General features: G+C 36.7%; 1 protein-coding gene across 2 annotated transcripts in view; it reads right to left on the bottom strand.

Annotated features, from left to right (window-relative positions):
- Positions 1-14,113, bottom strand: part of SPON1 (spondin 1) — a 1,167,370-nt gene that overhangs the window by 161,042 nt on the left and 992,215 nt on the right. For both annotated transcript variants that reach the window (XM_069223539.1, XM_069223538.1), the window contains exon 8: positions 6,769-6,970. In XM_069223539.1, the coding sequence (XP_069079640.1) occupies positions 6,769-6,970 (202 nt within the window). The remainder of the gene's footprint in view (positions 1-6,768; positions 6,971-14,113) is intronic.

Here is a 14,113-nt window from a genome sequence, read left to right as displayed (position 1 = left end):
AAGTAGAAATCTCAATCAAAAGACGGCATTGTACAAAATGACCATGTGTCCAGAGCAGCCAGATGGTGATAAATGGTCAGAGTTACAATAGGATGTTCGAACGTAACAATAAGTCCATACAGCAAAACAGCCAACACGTGTTTCGTCTTCAAGACTTTGTCAAGGCTTCAGATGTATATAAAACATTATATGTAAACATGAAAGGTACATAGATCGAGCTGCTGGTAGTCATGAGTCCTTGGGAGAAATCAAATAGTATAGGCAAATGATGGCCATGATAAGCCTCAAGTATTTGTGGAGCGAATAAACCCGTGCCGTGCGCATCGGGGTTTTGGTCGGGGGTTTGGCATCATTTGAAAACAGAACTCTTTTGCTATTATTTTCAGTACTTCTGTCTTTTATTCATTGCTCTGTGCTGAAGCAGATATCTTAATTAGAAATTATTAATGAGTGTTTATGTATTTTGAATAATGAATTCTGTAGATAATGAATAATGTGCACGTTTGAAATTGTGACCAAGAAGAATGGCCACCAGTGTTCACAAAATGTACGAAATAATTATTAATATACATGAAATATTGAAAATGTATTAGAGTAATGTAGTAATATGTCAAATTAAAGGTTATGAATTATGTTCTTGCTTATTAATTGTAGGCCTTAAATTAGCAAGTGTCTTGGCATCATTTCGCCAGGCCTCATGCAGAAGCTGTATTTCTCAGCGTTTAATGAAAAATACTCACAGAGCGAACTAACTGTGAAATGCTCATTGTTTTAATAAAATGCTTAGCAGAAGCTTTCTATGGGAACCGACGGACAGGAGATCAGGTCTCTCGTAATGTATCAAAATGTGTGTAAATGTGCAAAAGGTTCTTTCCCAGGACGCGAACAATGAAGACACTGACTGGAGACGAAGCTGCAACAAATTCGATACCTGACAATCCGGATGATGAGAACATCGTAAAGCAGACCAATCAACGACATGTGAAGTGTGAAATACTGGAATTCATAGATTTGGTATAGAACTCTCACTGGACATAGTAATAACATACGATTAGTTGACCAATTGGAAATTAGGGGATAGTTTGGGTGACTTTGATATAACAATGCAACAAAGGGAACTTAGACAGATGATGAGGCGAGAGATCTAGAGTGACTTTGGGAGAAGAAAAGATTCGAGATTCTGTCTTTGGGCTCATACTCCCTGACTGAGAGCCTGATGTTTTGCTGATTGATTGATGACCTGAGGACGAAGACTGATTCTGCTTGCTGACCCATACCGTGGATAGGTAGATATGACAATGTGACTGAATTGCATTTTTGTGCCATTTATTTCTAGGTACCAACTGCGCTGTCTTAATCTTAATAGTTTCCTTTAGTTAGATGTTTTCTAAATTTGTGTTCTAAATTGTTTTTGCATGAATCCCCACATGCTGATGCTAATTTGAGGTAGTTAAGGCTATTCACATGACGACTGACATATTGCAGGGACAAATGGTTGACTAACTATTTTGCTGAACCCTATGGATGTAGTAGAAATAGTGAAACTGGTTTTACTAATGATTTGTGCTGATGCTTTAGAATGCATTGTGATCCAAGCTATGAGTAGATCATGTTTCTTGTGTCTTTTGGCTAACAATTATTATTAATTGCGTTTGATTTGACTTGGCGATTAAGCTACATGACATTAGTATTGTTAATAATAGGGAAATAAACTTACTAAACTTTAATCAAAGGTGTTGTTATTCATGGCTGAAAGGTCATGGTGTGTGAAAATTACTGACTCCATTGATTATTGATTTGACTAATGATTATCGATTATTGTGCATTGATCACTGTGTTTTCACTCTTGAACTATGGTAAGAACATCCTTAATGAGTCAAAAGGTTCATCGACCTATACGCGTCCCCTTGTAAGTTTAATTATTAAGGACCGACAGGCCTACACCTACCACAAGTTTGCTGTCTCAGAGATATTTGGAATCTGTAAATAAAAATAAGTAAGTAAATAGGTAGAGTGATAATAGGTGATGACTTGAATGATGGCATGCATTAGTCAACATATTAGGGTTTGCATAGCAAAAACCTTTTAGGAAAATTAAGACTGATATAGAGTTTGGCGGAGAGGTTACTGCATTGCAACAGTCACAGTGTACACCCCCTGCCAAATTGAAAGTCCATCTGCCAGATTTGCAGATGGGTAGACCTTAAGTATGACAGTGATGGATAAAACTCCATCACTGACATACTCCTCAGATGGCCTGAAAGAGAAAGGGCCATCAGAGGTTTAGTCACCCAATATAGAATGATGAATGACCAGTATTAACTCTTCCTTACTGCCATGAAAAATGTGGGGCTAGAGGAAGGTAAACACATTTAAAAAAAACCCACACAATTGGAGAAAACTACCATGATGTGCAGATCATTACTTTCTTTTTTCAAAAACAAAATCCTGCTTTATGTTGTTAAAAATGTTAAAAGATTATCAGATGATACAGTCATTTTGACTTTTCATATAGTGACAGGAAAGAACATGATGGTGGTCCCTATCAGTGATTAGAGTTGTCAACAAGCAACTTTAAATTTGGCATGTGGAAGATCCTACATATGGCAAGAGTAAAGTACTCCGTCTTACCAACAAACTTACCTCTGACTGGAAACTCAAAATGAGGCATTTAGGGATGCAAAAAAAGAGGCTGCATTAAAACTTTTTGTCCATTGGCCTCCTGACATACATTTTTTCACTCTCCCTTTTGAGAAAAAATCATACAATCTATATGTTCTCTCGAACAAAACATGCACTGGTAGTGAGCATTACTAGTTTGTGAATGTGTACACTAGGCTTTCATTTTAAGTTCAAAAATAGTCTTCACCATGCTAAGTTCTCCTCAGGGGAGATCACTACATACTTATATCTGTGGAGGTAGGGAAGAGGTACATGATGATGAAATATGCTACTATAAGTAGTTGAGGATTACAGGCCTTTTAATGAAAGAAACCAACAGACTGTCCCTGTGAAATGCACAGTACTCCTTGACAATCTAGATCTACCTACCATCACTGATGTGGAACACCTCTCGTAAACCACACCCATTTCACCTCAGGAAGTCTGGATTGTAATAAAACAGTTAAAATCTACCAACACCCCTGGTCCTGATAGACACACAGCTTCATTTTATAAAACTTTCTGGCCTGTATTAGACTCTCCATTGATGGACTTATATCAGTCGTCTTCTTCAGTGGAAATAACTGGTACCATGGCAGAAACAGTGTTAGATATTGTATCTGAAGAAAAGAAAGATTCTTCTCTTGCACAAAAAAATATAGACCAAATTACCTGATCAGTATAGATTGGAAAATATATGTTAAAGTCGTCCACGCTACAGATTAGAATGGCTAATTCCTAAATTAATTCATCTCACTCAAGTAAGTTTTGTCATAAAGGCAGTATTCAGTTACAATACCAGACTTTTCATGTCATGTCTTCCAGAAGGCTTTTCAACTGACTTCCCCTGTGGTCACTATAGTTCTAGACACCGAGATGCTTTCAATAAAGTGATCTGACCGTTTTTGAAAGCAGTCCTTCATAAATTTAATCTAGGAGAGAACTTTTCCGTCCCATATTAAATGGTCATGGCTCCAGATTTAAAAACCGAAGCTAGAGTTAGGCTTTTCAGATTATTTCAACTTAAAAAAAGGTATGAGACAAGGCTATCCATTTTATCTGCACTCTTTCTACTAGTCATCAAACCCCTACTGGAAGAAATTAGAGAAAACAGAGGCATTGCAGGTATAACATTTGACAGTCTTACATTAAAGGCAGCTGCTAACATTGATGATATATTATTTTTACTGAAAACGTGAAAGCCTCTATCCTGGACCTGTCTAACATGATTGAAGTATTTTTCCAGGTTGTGGGCTATACTGTAAATAGAGATTTGTCAGAAGTGATGGCCTTGAGCAAATTAAGTGGCTAGTAATTCATAGGCAACTCTGGATTAGTCTGCCAAAATAAATCCATAGAATACCTCAGCATGAATTTAATGACAATCTCATGGAATCTATTAGACAGAACAAAATCATGTTTAAACGTCTGGAAGGTTGGTCTTCAAAATCCTTATCTTGGTGGGGGAGAATCAAAACAAGGAAGATGCTGATTTCTACCAAGATAAATGATCTGATCTCTATGATTCCAATTCCATCATCACATGGTTTCTTTTGCAAGTTAGACAGAAAGTATCTTAGAACTAATTTCTGGAACACAAAAAAACACACAAAAAAGAAGAATCTTCCTAAAAGAATCGACAGTGTCTAAACACTTGGTTGATGATAAACTGGCTGATTTTACCTTATATCATTCAGCCTTTTTTTCCAAACAGAACTCTGGATGGTTTTTGCAATCAGATCAATAGCAACGATATGGCTAAAGATAACGAGGCAGATTATACAACCATCCAGTTTAATTTCTTTTTTAACATCTTCTACCGTGGCTTTTCCTCATTCTGCAAGCACTCGAAAAAAACTGTCTTATCTATTGACTCAAGATTTATAACAAAACTTCTTAGCATCAATTTGGAACCAAAGATTTATCAAATGTTTTGTCCTCTTAGACCTTTGTGGGTATATGCACCTTGAATCAAATAGGTTCCAAATAGTCCCCTTTGACTTTTGCAAACCTACAACATACAAATCAATTACTCGACTTGGAATTTTACCACTTCCTCAAGCTAAAGGACATCATCTCTAAATCCAAGGTGTCATATTCACATCCATCTATAGTAGATCGTATAGCTTAATAATACAATCATAGTGGCAATTATGTGTCCAAAGTCTACTCCCTTCTTCCAAAAACTACTAAAATATTGACTACTACAATATCCAGATGAGAACATGAAACCACTGTTGCTACTCCCAACCTTACCTGGCAACAGATTTGGTTGTCTAGTTTTAAGTACAAAATCACATCCTAGATGTCTCAAACTAAATTCCATTGATTACATAGAACTTTCTGGACTCCCCACAGTTGTACAAAATTAACCCATGAGAGAATCAATCATGATGAAATCTTACCGTAATGTAGGGTAATTTAGCAAATATGTTGTTTTATTGTCACTTGCTTAAGGACTTTTGGCAACAAATATTCTGTTTATTGAAGACATATTTACAAATTGAAACCTAATTTTTCTTTTCATACTTGCAAATAGGACGGCATGATCCACTTGTCTCAAATACCAATGATAGCTATCTTCCTGACTGTATTCTCATAAATAGATGCAAGTTTATTCTCAGAAACTGGAAATGTGCAAGTAATGTTTCTTTTCAAGTGTGGAAACAAAGTTTGATACAAGAAGAGTGGACAACATCATAGTCAAGCAATTACAATGGAAATATACATCTCAAACTATCTGGGGAAAAAAGTGACTCGTATTTAGAACAAAGCAAACCCCATGATTGTTTGAGTTAATGTTCTGTACATTGCATCTTCAGTTATATATCTTAACATGTTCTAATGTATTCTCACTTTATTTCCGAACCACCTTCTAATCCTACTTTCCTTCTCATCTTCTGCTATTTTTTACTTATATTTTATCTTGGGCCATTTCCTCACCCTTACACATTTGACAATGAGGTTTCCTAGTGTGTATACAATATCTTTCTTGTTATTCTTTAAACTAATACAGCTTTCTGAAGATAAAACTATAGCTAGGAATACACTTAGAAACTGCTGTGCAAATACAGATACAAATCTGTATTTATTTGTAGATGAAAAAATGTACATAAGGTCCTTATTCAATGAGTCAAGAGCCAAACAAGGGGAGAGGGTGTTCACGTTTCAACCCAGTATTATTTGTTGGGTTCATCTGGACATAGTCTTCTGTCTAGTGCACCTGAACCAAAAGCATAAATTTGTTACAGCAATAACTCGATGCAAGGCAGACTTTCCACATTATACCAACACTTCTGCATGTTCCTGCAACTCAAGCGACATGGGTGGTCATTCACCACTCTTCTGAGAAGGGGCTAAGAAGGGCTGTTTCTATCAATGATATTTGTGGCAGATTACCAGTTGAATCAGAAATTTTGACCAAGTTGCTCAAGTTATTGCTCATAGTCATCTTAAAGAATCAGAATAGTTTTTATCACACATGGTAAATATCACACTTCGTGGTTACTGGACATGATAAGATCGGTCCTGAGAGAGAAAATGGTGTTTGAGTTATGAATACATTTATGCATATATAATGCTGATTTTCAATTTGTTTCATTGTTAACTAACATCAGTTCAGATTTATGTAATTGAAGTTGCTCTTGATTATGATAATACCGTGAATTTCTAGGTTTCTCCCTCTGCCAAATCATCACATGGATATGACACAAGAGATTATTAAATTATAAATCCAATAGTAGTATATAAGAAGGAACATTATATCTGATATCTTTTAACCACAGCAAATATGATTGATTGCCCAAAATGGAGAAAATAGGAAGATGTGAAATTAAACGGTTCCAGAGATGGAGAGGTCTGCCAAGAAAAGAACAGAGTGAGAAGCAGAGATAAAAATAGACAGATAGACATAAACATTAAGAATGGGATAAAGTAAACATGAGAAAATAAGCTCAATTTATAACATGTAATAATTGGGACAGAAGTTCATGATAATTAGAAAGCTAAAGTCATGTGGAATCAGGTCTTAGATGCATCTCAACAGGCATAGTGACATGCATAGATAATACTATTGGCATGTTTATTCTACTTATCAGAAAGAAATACCTCATAGGAGACGCCACTGTCAGTGCCTGCATCCCATGGAATCAGATCTTGAACCACTCTCTGAACCCAACCACATTCTTTTGTGCACAAGTCCTCTGCAGACAATCCAACATTCCAGTCTGGGCTGGGGCCAAGCATGGTAAGGAAAGACATGAGATGACGGGTCTTATCAACTGAAAACTCAGCCGAAGGAGCTGCTCTCCTACAAGGGAAAAAAGAAGAGCCAGGACAGAATTAAAAACAAAAAATAACTAAAATCGAAAACTCAGAAAACAGGGAACATTTCACAGGAAGATTTAATGCGATATGCATTTTACTCATGTCACACCTGATGCCGATGGCACTGTTTTACAAGTAATGAAAACTGTTTTCATTGCTTCTTTTTCTGCCTACTCTTGCTTTCTATACACTATTTTTCTTTCATGATGTACTGAAGGTGAACTTTGTGCTGGGGATTTTGGACACTGTTGTAATTTTTTAGGGGGTTCTGCAAATTGTCTCTCTTTGAGAGTGAATTTGGAGTTTAGTCTACTATATGTAGCTGTTGTAAAAGGAAGTTGAACCATGATGGAAACTAGTTAGAAATTTAACTACCACTATTTCTGAGTTAACAGGGAGAGGACCTCTTTGCTGTTAAAGGAACATTAGCTGCTGCATAGGCATGTGTTAACAAATTAACTAAAAGAGTGGAGATTGCTATTTTTGTTCTCCTCACACATTAGAAAATGTCTAGGTACTAACAGTTAAGTGACAAGAACAGAATTACAATGTCACTTGTGATAAGTATGTATGCAGAATTTCTTGTGATCTTCAATGAATAAGTCTGAAGAAAAATCTGTAAAGCAGATGCAATAATAATGCTAATGATGATGTTGAGGATGGTTAAATGGGAATTTAGAGAGTCAGCAGCAGCGCTTAATGAGTATGGTGGTTCAGGAAGATTTTAAAGTAGCCAATGCTTTGACAATGTAAGCAATAGCACAAGGCCAGCACAGTTGGGTAACAAGAAGTTGCAGATCTGCTGGTTTGCTAACTAACCCATGTTGGTGTGATTATTATTGTATACAAAAAAGTGGATAATTATTTGAGGTAGGTAGATGACATTCCCCAAGGAATGGTCGCAGTAAACCATCATGGTGAATCCCAAAAGTCACTAAATTAACCTGAGTTCAGCACCCTGCTAGCTATGGCACAGACATGCATAACTTAGGGTAATGTGTAAAGTATTAATGCAGTGCCAAAACAGTAATAAAGTAAAAAAATAAAACAAAAAAGATTACAAACCAAATTAGAATAATACTGTACATTCTAATATAAAACTGACACCAAAACAGCAAAAATCCAATGAAGAGAATTGTATATATGACTTTTAAAGATTTAAGTGAAAATAGCGCAAAAAGCATGGATGTAGTAGACCGGGTCTGTGATGCAACTTCAGGCAGACTGCAGTGGAGCACGGGCCAAATACACCAAGCAGGTTTGTTTCGGTCAAAGAATTTAGCTCCTGAATTTGTCATTTTTGTGGAGCTCGATGTACTTCATGGGAGCAAACCTGAAGCTGCATCTCAGGAAGGTGCATCAAAATTGGACACTTTCGCTGTGAGGTCTGCATGATGGCTCGGGAGGTTTTGGGAGACCAAAAATGTTCTAAGTTCCAACCTTTTAGGGTTTCTGAAACAGCCTCTCTGGGTCACTTCTGAAGGCTCTCAGGACCACCAGGACAGCACTTAGGGGCCAGAACTCACTCCAGCATAGGCTACAAGCAGAGTCACGTAGAAGTCCAGTTGATACTGGTTACTTCAGGAAAAAGCCTCTTGCAGCTTTTTGTACCCCTTTAACCTCACAGGAGGAAAGAAACTAACATTTTGAATTTACTTCTCAGTCCTAGGAACAAGTGGGAGCAGTCCCAGCCCTTCAGGTCTGCAAACAGGTCACAGACAGCAGATCCAGAAACTTTTCTGAGATGTGAGAAAGGTGTCAGCTTTGGAGATTTCACTAGCCAATGGTCTTTGGTGAACTGTGGACAACACTCCCTAACCAATGAGGAAAATGCTCCTGAGGGCAACCCCACACTTTAATTTTGTAGCACATCCTGTTTGCCTTACTTCAAAATATCCCACATTGCAACTTTCTGCCCTTCGGGGGAGCTTGTGTTGCAACCAGGAGCATATTTAGGGAAATGAGTAATCTGCTAGTCATACACTACACCAAACCAGCTCCCACTACCAATGGGATGGAGTCACGTTGACTACCATGTATCAGGAGATCAAAGAGTTTCCCCCCTCCCAGGCTTCACCTTACACTGCACTATAAATGGGCAGGTCTTCCCTCTTGAAGTTATTAAAGTTTCTGGAACCTCACCAGCTGCCTTTCCTGAGCTGATAGGGGACACATGCTCCACACCTATCCGATCATGTCACTATGCGTAACCCATTTTATTGCTCTGGCAACAGTTTTCTTACCTCATTAAGGTCAAGCAATGGCTGGGTAGCTGTGGTAGGCTTATGAAAATTAGCCCCCAGGAACTTCAGACAGGAAAATGTAACTTTCTAAAAGTTACTTTTCTTAAATATATATTACAGTATAACTTCAGCAATGAATTGGATGTTTAATAAATATGGAAACAAGACATTGACTGATCAGCTTGCAGTCAGAGATTTTCTGGGATCCATCTACAATCCTGCCAGTGAAAATAGCGTTTGGTGATTAGTCACTGAGGGAAGATGCCAATTTTAATTTCACATATATTCTACTTTTAAATACCAGGCATACTAACTTTTAGGTAGCAAATAATATTTACAATCAGGGTTTCCTACCTATCAAAAAGGGTTATTTTAACAGGTTAACCTCAGGTTTTAGGCTACAAATGGTAAGACTAAACCAATTATACAGTTCAACCCTGTGCTGTGGATGGCACAATAGGTGCTGATGACGTCCACAGGTAGCATTTAACTTCCAGGCCCTGGGTGCATTTCCTACTTCATATACCTGGTATTTATAGGCAAGCTAAATACATCAGCCAGGGTTAGACAATTTACCTATATTAAATAGGGAACACAAGCACTTTAGTCCTGTTTAGCTGGGGTAAAATGCACAAAGTTCAAAGTCCAGCAAAAATAGAATACAGAAAAAAGGTAAAACACCTGGGCTGACCATGCAGAAATTGCAAATTAACTACATTTTATGTGACTGTTTCAATTAAAAGGCCTACTTTAGCATAGGGCCTTGAAAATCAACATACTACAACTCTGCATTTGAGAGATTTCTTGCTATTGGGCCAGTGGTGACACACAGTAAATGTATGCAAATCCCTTAGGTATGGTAGAAATAATGTTGGACTGTACTGCACACCCTCTAAAGTATTTGTTGTAAGACAAAACAACAACAGACTCAATGAGATGTCCACTTGAAGAAACTAAAATTAAACAAGCTTGTGCCATGTTGTTATCTTGTTAAAAAGAAGCAACCTGCATATGTTTTACATGAACATTATTCCAGATGTATCATGCCAAAGATATGCTCATATCATAGCCATAGCTGTTTAAAAGCATACAGAAATCAAGGGCAGAAATGAAAAAAATGGAAAAGGGCAGGACATTGTAGATTTACCCTTTCTGTGTGACTTGCTAGATGGTAGATGACACATAGGAAACAATACCGGCAACAAAGCAACAAAAGGATAACAGAAATAAAACATTTTAAGTGATATAATGATGATGATGATTATTATTATTTTTATTTTCTGCAGGTTATGTGCTACTGCTATTGTCAAAAGTTAGTATAATTATTCTGACAAAGTGTGTTATGACCTTTTCAAAGTTTGCACAATAAGTATTTTCACAGCCTTTATTTTAATGTATATATTTTAGCAGTTTTATAAACAATCAACCAAACAACATTGGACAGCATAGAGCTTTACAAACGAGGTTGCATACGTGTATCATATTTCTCAAAGACACAAACAAATATATATATATCTATGCAAATGATCCAAGTATAGAGGAAATGTGGTGTCTGCAGCTGGATGATTTTAGATTTTTCGGTTGAGTATTACTTCATTGAGCTAGGAAAACAATCTCAGTTCAGAGGTCAAAGTAACAAGTGTTAAAAGAGTAAACATTTAAATAAGTTTGTTACCTTATCATAGGTAAAAAGTATCCTGATTTTAGGAGGAATGTAGTTATATATTCCAGGTGCACAGATTGCTCTAGGGTTTCTGCTGTCATAAAGGAATGAGATTTAAGTCAAAGAGTGAGAATCCAGAAGTAACCAATTTCTAGCTAGATATTTAGTGGCACTAGCATCAAGGATTTTATAAACTACACAAACTCCTGGATTAGCCTGGAAACCAATTAAGCATGATCAGGTCAGGGGCGATGTAAACCTATTTTCAGGTCCCTGACTCTAGGTGAGTTTTACCATGCAGAGATGGTTTGGAGGATCAATGTTAATTGTATTTAAGCTAATGAGGAAGAGAATATAATAATCAAGCCTTGGGAGGATTAGAAAAGGACTGGAAATGGAAATACTCTATTTGGAAAAAATATTTTATTCCATTAAAGAAAACCCATTTGGTGTTGAGGTACTTTGGCTAGGGCCTTTATGTGCAACTGAATGTATCTGGAGAATTCTATAATGAAACGCTTATAGTCAAGAAGGCTTAGTGAATCAAGTCAGGGCTGTATAGTTAATGAGCATTGCAACAATACAATGAGAAGGAACTCCATTATTTCATTATTTTTCATTATTTGTGGGTTCATTTTGAGATGTTGAAGTAACAACTATTACTGAAGGTCAGTGATGCTTTCTGAAATGTAGACAATGTTCTCTGGGCAGGAGACTTTCGGATTAAGCACTGTCATCACCTTAAGGGCAATATGAGAGGTTGGAGTACCTAATTACACTTAATAGAACTAAGGATCCATTTATGGCTTGGGAACACCTTGTAGGAAAGGGGAGGGACTGGAGAGAGAGTTAGAGAATTTTCTATTTGCTAAGATCAATTTGCTGATAAGAGTCATTTTAAAACTGAATCTTTTACTCCTGTCCTTTCTTCCAAGATTGTTATCAGGGAACCATGACCGACCATGGCACAGGCTAATAACAGGCTCAGAAAAATTAGAAGGCGTTATTCCCAGTTTTTTCTAAAAGGTTCATAAACTATTTCTAACATAGTTGTGTCTGGGCTGTTGGCTGAAGTAAAATCATACCTGATTGGAAGCAATCAAAAGATTATTTTCATCCATGCATTGTTTCATCTGCATCTCCTCATAGCTCAACAGACATTTTGCTAGCATAGGAAATGTAGAAATAGAGTAGAAATTGTTTAGGTCATCTGGATATGATATAGGTTTTGTTTTAGTATTTGAGTAATCTCTCTTATTTACAGAAAACAGGTCTTGATTGTTTATGCCACAGAACTACTAAATAGGTTTCTGAAACAAGGGAAAAAGGAGGTGCTGAAATCTTTCTTGGGGTTGGCTGAAGTCTGGATGGTGTGAAAATAGCAATTAAATGTGTATGATTTATTTTAGTGTCCTCTTGAAAAGATGTCCTTGCTTCAATTGATTTTTTTGATGAGGTATCCAGTACTAGCTGACTACCTGATGGAGTGAAAGAGATCTCAGTTGTTTATATTTTGTACCAAGGAATTAGCAAATTTCTCATACATTATGTATGATATCAGCTGCATTTTCCAACCCAACCAGGACAGCACTTCAAGTTCTAACCTGCTCCCCAGCATGAAGTAGAATACCTCACGCTTTAGCCTGCCATACATACTAAGATAGTGCAAAGGGCCCCATGAGTCTTAATGATATTGGTGTTGTGTGGCACTACCGTCACATAATTCTTCGTCTAAATGCAAATGTTGCCTTTTTATTTCATATACTATTTAATCTTTCTTTTTGTTTGGGTGAATATATTACTCTCAACAGATCTACACTGTACAATGTTTTAACTACTGAATCAATCTGATATATATTTATAACATTTCAAACCACTCACTTGTCTATCCTCCTTTAAGAGCACCTTGATGGTTTCACCCAATAGCACTACTCTTGACAGAGGACGTGGCAAATAAAAACAGGGGAAATATACTTAATCTGTAGGGTGTACCGGAAGGATCAGAAGGCCTGAATATGATTTCCTTTCTGCAAAAGATTATTCCCTTGATTGTACATTTGCAAGGTCATGGTCCACTCAGTATTCAAACAGCCCACTGTTTACACCCAAAGTTTTCTTCTATGGATAACACAAGACCTACAAGTATCATCATTCTCTTCTTAAAATTTACTGATATGAATGATGTCCTCACAGCAGCAATGAAAACTGGAAATTTGCAATGGTCAAGCAATAAAGTTTTGTTTTTGCAGGATATCTCAAATGCAATTGCTAATCATTAGGTTTGCAGTCCAAGATGATGAATGCTGGATATGATCTTGTTTATCCTTGTTGGTTCAAGGCAACATATTAGGATAAGACTTCATTCAGGAGCATAGACCTGAAGATATTGAATTCGTAGCCAATGTTGTTCCGTGATTGATTAGCTTTTTCTTATGGTTCTGTAAGGTTCAATATAGATGCTACCCATCTTTCTTCTAATTATCTATGTGACTATATTGTCATTTTCCATCTGTGCCTTCTTTTGTTTTTCAGATTTGGAGGTGTTATGGTCTCTTTCAGACTTAATTGTTCATTTCATCATATATGAACTCCCCTTTGTTGGCTGTTTCCTGGTGTTCCCAGACCTATTTTCTTATCACAATGGGTGTGTTCACTTCTTTTGCAACATTTTTTTCATTCTTACTCCTTTATGTATTATTGAGTCATTCTTCTTTGCATTCCTTGTGTTTACCTCTTTACATATTATGTAATTTCTTCTTATGTATTTTGTTGGAATGCCCATACGCACTTAGGTGTTCTGCTTCCCTTACAATCTTTGGGATGTTGCTATTTCTCTCTTCATGGTCTCTATAGCAACAAGGATACTTTTTCTTTTAGCCCCACCTGCTAAATTATGTTTTAATGCTGGGGCACATTATCTCCTGATTCTTATTTGTCTCTGTTATTTTTCAGTCTTTTTTCACTACATCTCATTTTCTCTTTCATGTATGTCTTTAAAACTATATTTATGAAGACAACTTTAAATATGATAAATCTTTGAATTATTATATGGAATGTTAAGGGTTTAAAACACCACACTATGAGGCAGAAGGTTGTGTCTCATTTCACAAAACTTAAATGACAGCTGGTTTTATTGTGAGAAACCCTCCATTCTAAGGCTAATGTGGGTACATTGAATAAGAAGTGGATTGCTGAAAAATATTCTTTACCTTCTACTTCT

This window comes from Pleurodeles waltl, chromosome 3_1, assembly GCF_031143425.1.
Source record: "Pleurodeles waltl isolate 20211129_DDA chromosome 3_1, aPleWal1.hap1.20221129, whole genome shotgun sequence".
NCBI classification, from domain to species: domain Eukaryota; kingdom Metazoa; phylum Chordata; class Amphibia; order Caudata; family Salamandridae; genus Pleurodeles; species Pleurodeles waltl.
Note: the sequence above shows the minus strand (reverse complement) of the source record. Positions and strands in the feature narration are given on the sequence as shown.